This window comes from Sinocyclocheilus anshuiensis, unplaced genomic scaffold, assembly GCF_001515605.1.
Source record: "Sinocyclocheilus anshuiensis isolate Anshui unplaced genomic scaffold, SAMN03320099.WGS_v1.1 scaffold2130, whole genome shotgun sequence".
Taxonomy (NCBI): Eukaryota; Metazoa; Chordata; class Actinopteri; order Cypriniformes; family Cyprinidae; genus Sinocyclocheilus; species Sinocyclocheilus anshuiensis.
Genome location: NW_015557208.1, coordinates 52603 through 59249, shown reverse-complemented (window position 1 = coordinate 59249; position 6647 = coordinate 52603). Strand labels below are relative to the sequence as shown.

The 6647-nt window shown below is 40.0% G+C and overlaps 1 protein-coding gene across 1 annotated transcript in view; it reads left to right on the top strand.

Annotated features, from left to right (window-relative positions):
- The first annotated feature begins 832 nt into the window (after positions 1 to 832).
- The window catches only part of LOC107678952 (integrin alpha-L-like), a 9288-nt gene continuing 3473 nt past the window's right edge, over positions 833 to 6647 (top strand). The window contains 10 exon segments of the mRNA XM_016474350.1: positions 833 to 857; positions 1393 to 1523; positions 1668 to 1810; positions 2312 to 2462; positions 3153 to 3288; positions 3396 to 3469; positions 4576 to 4705; positions 4778 to 4920; positions 5268 to 5414; positions 5613 to 5795. Of these exon segments, the coding sequence (XP_016329836.1) occupies positions 833 to 857; positions 1393 to 1523; positions 1668 to 1810; positions 2312 to 2462; positions 3153 to 3288; positions 3396 to 3469; positions 4576 to 4705; positions 4778 to 4920; positions 5268 to 5414; positions 5613 to 5795 (1263 nt within the window).

The following is a 6647-nucleotide window of genomic DNA, read 5'->3' as shown; positions in this document are numbered from 1 at the left end:
ACTGACTTAATGACTAATTGATTAACTAGTAATGACTAGTTAAACTATTATGGCCAAACCATCACGCCAATAAACACAGTAATAAACACTGAAAGTCAAGATTAAACTGTGTATTATAGCGAACTGACAGGATTTTACTGTCTTTGATTTACCGTTTTGATCCACATCCTCAAGCACATAACTTAGTTCAGCTCCCGGTTTTACCGCTCATCAGTCGCTGCTCAATGTTGTTAGAACATACTTACCAGCGTGTTTTATATGTGTAGGCTATAAAAAAGTACACAGTGGATGCTTTTGCTTTATCGCTTGCAAATATAAGATTGTTAGGTCATACATACCCTGTAATATTAGAATAGGTACCCCTTAGTTTCAAAATACTTACAGTAGAAATAATTTGTAATTTTACAGATTATTACTCCTTTATTCCCCAAACTTCGTATATTGTTACCTTATACCTACACGGAGGTACTGAATAGGTACACGTAATTACAAAAAAGTTATGCTGTAAATTCTGTTTACTTACGCAGTACATTGCGGGTTGTAATCTAAAGCGTTACCCCATTTTTTATAAAACCGAAGGCTGATCTGTTCATTTAGATCAGTGTGTGTGAGTGTGTGTGAGAGAGAGAGAGAGAGGGGGGGGGAGAGAGAGATTCTTACATTCTAAATTTACAATAATATTTATGTTAATTTGAGGTCATGGAGCTCAGCACTGTATGTGTGTGAGTTTGTATTGTGTTGTAGGTTAGTGGTTGTATGTGATAGGAACACACACACACACACACACACACACACACAGTTTTGTTGTTCCAGTACAGCTGGTTGAATCCTGATGGACACCAGTGGCAGACACTTGCGTTAGTTTCATCATCTTATGAAACGCTGACAAACAGGAAGAGAAACCAGAGAGAATCATTTAGAAAGACAGAGGCTGAAGTCTCACAAGCGTCTCCTGACATCTCAACAGTCTCTCTGGCTTCTCCAGCGTCTCTTTCAGGGGCCTTCAACATCGACACTGAACATCCACTGAGATTTAACGGCACGCCGGAAGATTTCTTTGGTTACAGTGTTTATCAGACTGAGTTTGGAAACAGGAAACAGTGCAATAGTTCTGATGAGTCTCTCACACAAACCAAGACTTAAGTTTAACGGTTTCAGACTTCAATAGTTCTGATGAGTCCCTCACACAAACCAAGACTTCATGCAGTTTAACCATTTCAGTCTAACACTGTAAAACATGTGTTGCTTTAATTCATTTAATTTGGAGGTATATTTATGAACAAATCAAAGATAAAAAATATGTTGGTGCATTATATTTGTGAAAATATGGATTTGGTCTGATTGCTAAATGAAGTAACAGCAGAGTTTGTGTATCCTGTGGTGTTTCTGCAGAATGCACCAAGAGAGAAGTCAATCTGGTGTTTCTCTTTGATGGATCCAGCAGTATGAAAACACACGAGTTTGAAATGAACAAAAAATTAATTAAAGATGTTATGAAAAAACTTTCAAACTCATCCATAAAGGTAAAACTGTCCATTAGCCATGAATTTGGAAATATCGACATGCAATAGTTCATAGGATAAATGTGGTACCGTAAACCATACCTGGTACTGTTATCATGGTGTTTAATGATGATAATGTTGTTGTCTGTTGTCTTTCTGTGTCAGTTTGCTGCTGTCCAGTTTTCAACAGATATACGAACTGTGTTTGACTTCAACGATTATCAGAACGGCTCCGCTGAAGAGAAACTCATGAAAGAGAAGCACATGAAATCTCTCACAAACACATATCGAGCAATAAACTACGTTCTGCGAGTGAAACTCTCATATGATTATGAGCATTCATTGAATTTACACTTTGACAGTCTTGAGTCTTGAGATGAACAACTGAAAATTAACTATGGTTCATGCTGTAGTTGTGCTCTCTTTTTCTGGACTATTAAACACACTGTTGCTGAAGTTGGACTTTTGTCATTCTATAAATCAAAGTTTGGCAGAAGCATGTTCAGACAATCAGCTCAATTAGCACGATCATAAGTATTTATACAGCCAACTTACGACAGTTTTCTAGCATCCCTCCTCACTCCTAACTGTTCCTGTCCCAGCGTGGGATATGGGGGAGTTCTCTGGCTGTATTCTGAGCTTGGAGCCTCCCCTCAGACAGCATGCCAAATATACACACTATTCACTCAGTCTGATTATATGTGAGTGTGAACTTATGAAAAACATATTGGCCTAGAAACGACAGGAGCACATTGACTGAGGCTGAAAATTGTTCATATGTCATCATTTCTGATTTATTATATCATCAGAAAGAATCTGCTGAATAACGTGTTGTCTGGAGCCGATCTCAACGCTCAGAAAGCTCTGGTAATCATCACAGATGGAGACCCCAGTGATAATGATGATTATAATGTCCTCAACAGATGTGATGAGCATAATATCCTCCGCTACATCATCGGGGTGAGTTTGCTTGTCATCTCATGTCTTTTTTCAGCCAGTGCAGTTTACGGAGTCACTGTAAGTCAGTCATTGGTAGCTTGACTTCTTAACAATGAAACGCTGTGACTCTGAGACTCTTTCACAACATTCATCTGTTCTTTTGAGCAGCCGGAGATGTTGACATCTGACTCAACCAATCACATGAGTTTGGGGAGAGACTATCTGTTTGCCTGACCAATGACAGATGAGGAGAATGTTCAAAAAAACCGTCTCAGGTTACTTGTGTAACCATGGTTCCCTGAGTAGGGAACGAGACACTGCGTCCTGTCGCCGGCCAACGAGTTGGTGTTTTTTCAATGTATGCTTCAGACACGGGTCACGACGAGGCGTCCCCCATAGCGCCCCTTAGAGGACGCAGTTCGAAGTTCCCATGAAAGGGAACTCTTTATTTGTGCAATTAGATTTTTTGTCACTAGTAATGCAGAAATGACATACTTCAGCTTTAAGTGAGATATACTACATTTTGCTGTATTTTATCACAGATTAGTAGTCTCTTACTAACTAACACTGTCACATCCTTGAGTGGAAAACATTTTTTTTTTATGTAATCAGGTGCACAGAGAAAAACACAGTTTTCAGTTAATCATTAATTTTAATAAATGTTTCAAGTGTTTTTGCACAGTCAGACAAAATGACACATTTGTTTTTCAGGTGGGAAAGGTTGATTTAACTAAACTCACTCAGCTGGCATCAGAACCGAAACAGAACAACACCTTCTAGATTCAAGAGTACAAAGGACTCAAAGGACTTCTTGACAACCTGCAAAAAAAGATCTACAACATTGAAGGTAAAATACAAACATAAAGGAAACTGACACTTACTATAAGTTTACAATAAAAGCAGCTAATGAAGAATCCACAGATGACTCTAAGAGTTTTTTCTTCTGTGTTTCAGGGTCAAAGCAAGCTCACGGCAGAGACAGACAGAGAGAGTTATCACAGAGTGGATTCAGTGTCGTCTACCAGGAGGTGAGAGACATGTCTTATAAAGTAATACCTATTTATATTAAAGGGGTCATATGATGTTGCTAAAAAGAACATTATTTGGTGTAATGAAATGTGTTTATGCGGTTTATGGTTAAAAAAACACATTATTGTATTATAGCGAACTGACAGGATTTTACTGTCTTTGATTTACCGTTTTGATCCAGGTCCTCAAGCACCATTTTGACTAACTTAGTTCATTTCCCGGTTTTACCGCTCATCAGATTCTCCTATTTTCCACACATGTTCCCGTCTTCAGCACCGCAGTCACAGATTTCGTCGCACACAGAGCCGTTCACGTTTGCACTCACGTGACTTGCTGCATGCTCTCATTCACGTCTTCCACATTCATAACCCAGCAACATCGGGTTATTACTGATATCAACCCAAATTGGGTCACATCAAGCCAGCTTCCTAACCCAACAGTCTCAATCGAGCGTTTGGATTGAAACAATTACCAGTGTGTTTTATATGTGTAGGCTATAAAAAGGTACACAGTGTATGTTTTTGCTTAATCTCTTGCAAATATAAGAGGTATACCCTGTAATATTAGAATAGGTACCCCTTAGTTTCAAAATACTTACAGTAGAAATAATTTGTAATTTTACAGATTATTACTCCTTTATTCTCCAAACTTCGCATATTGTTACCTTATACCTACACGGAGGTACTGAATAGGTACACTGTAATTACAAAAAAGTTACGCTGTAAATTCTGTTTACTTACGCAGTACATTGCGGGTTGTAATCTAAAGCGTTACCGAATATTTTCACACAAAATGTTCAAATTAAATTATTATAATCTTAATTCAAGTGAAGAAGGATTCTGAAAGTCTGACAGTAATCAGTGTTGAGTTCTACTGTAAGGTTAACCCTGCCTGGCTTACATGTTTCAAAATGATTAACAGTTGAAAACATTTGTTAGAAATGTAGAAAAGTAATCAAATGTAATCAGTTACATTACTAGATTCGGACTTGTAACCCAAAGGTCGAGGGTTCGAATCTCGGTACAGGCAGGTTTTTGTAATATCCATTATTAAGCATAATATGTCACTGCTGAGACTGAAGCTGAGACTGCAGTGTTTGTTTCAGGACTCTGTGATCGTGGGTTCGGTCGGATCGAATGAATGGCGTGGAGCTCTGTATGAAGTGACGGGATCAGGAGCTGAATTCAGAGAGACGGAGATCATCGATCCAGCTGTAAATAAAGACTCGTACATGGGTATGTTGGGTTTTTTGTTCTTGTGTGATGTGAAGAGTTTGTGTGTGTTTTAATGACGCTGATGGTGTTCAGGTTACTCTACTGTGCTGGGAATGAGACGTGGCGTCTCTCTTCTGTTCTCTGGAGCGTCGCGGGCCGAACACACGGGTCTGGTGACCCTCTTCACCAAGAATGAAAGCACATGGACAGTGATGAGGAACATCAGCGGAGAACAAGTCAGTGAAAAAAATCTCTCTCCACCGGTGAGACCAGAGGCTCCCAAACCTACGGTCCACCAAGAAGATCAGCAGACCCTTCAAACACACACACTCTCATGAGTTTCAGTATTTCACCAAAAACAAACAAGCACAACACTTACAATATAGACTCTGCAATGCCATATCCAACAGAGAGAAGGAGTAAAATAAGTTTACAAAGACCTCTTCAATTTCTAGCCAGTATTGGGTGTCATTGTGTTTGTGAAGCAGAACGTGTTGTTTTCATATTTCATCTGTGAACATCAGGCTATAAAAGCATGTGCTAGAATGCAGTTCCATTCATTTTGATTGATTTCTGTCATCAGATTGGCTCATATTTCGGAGCGTCTCTGAGTCTGTTGGATGTGGACTTTGATGGAGACTCAGATTTCCTTCTGGCCGGAGCTCCATTATTTTACCAGTTTCAGCCGAGGGCTGAAGGGAGGCTGTACGTCTACGCTTTTTCAGAGCAGGTACGCACAGATTCACTATTATTTCACTACTATCAGGGTAACTGTGACTGGAAGGCTGCTAGTCGTCACCATTGTGTTACTCCATTGGGATTGCTGTTGTAATAGGTTCCCATGACGTGAAAGTCGTGGAAATTGTTCTGGTGCTGGTCATGTGCCGATGAATAAAGATTCTGTTTTCTTCTCTTTCCCTCTCCATAGTATTTTCAGAAGACGCTGCACTCAACCACAGGCAGATTTGCTGCGTCTGTGGCTTCACTAAAGGACCTGAATGGAGACGGTCTGTCAGATGTGGCGGTCAGGGCTCCGCTGGAGAATGAAGGAGTCGTCTACATCTACCTGGGTGATGGGACGCATGGCATAAACCCTGAACACACTGCTCAGGTGAGAGTTTGCTGTGCTTCCATCAATCCCAAATGCTGTGCTTGTGCCCACATTTAACCCAGAAACCCAGACAAGGCGATTGTTCACAGATAAACAGACAGACACGCAAGGATAAATGACAAACCACACAATGATGAACCGTTTTGGCACAGTAGATTTCTTAGGCTTTTTTCCACTACCAGTTGTAAATAACCATTAATAACCACCCTGAGGACAGGAGATGATTAGTGTAACTCTCATCAAATCAAATCAAATCACCTTCATTTGTATAAAACTTTTTACAATACAGATTGTGTCAAACAGGGCTGGACTGGTAATCGGGCCGATTTGTTTTTGTGGAGGACCATCACGCAGGGACAGCGAGCAGCCAGTGGCCCATTGGATTGTCTCCTGTATTGACAGCGTAAACCATCCAATCACAATGCGCTATAGACGGAGCGATGAAGTATTTTGCTCCGCCTATATAAAGATCGCTTCACACCAACTTCTTCCTCGTTGACTTTTCCCACGTTTTCACAGCAGCTTTATCAAGAACAGGCTTGCTCTGCGTTGAGTGATGTGGGCCAAAGAGCCAGGCAGGAGGAGAAGAAGAGAGTAGTTAAATCTGTAAAGTGCTTGATAGGGACTCGCAGCGGAGGCAGGCATCTAACCTATCCTAATGTGTGCGCGCGCCATGAGAGTAGAATGCAAAAACACTTTTTAATAAAATTCGTTATTAAAAATTCATCCCCCGTGATTTTTTTTGACCAAGTCAAGTCAAGTGTGTTCATAGTGGTTTCCATGGGCCAATGTGCGAATAAATCTAGATTTAAATTTAAAAAATTATATATTATAATATTATAATATTATATA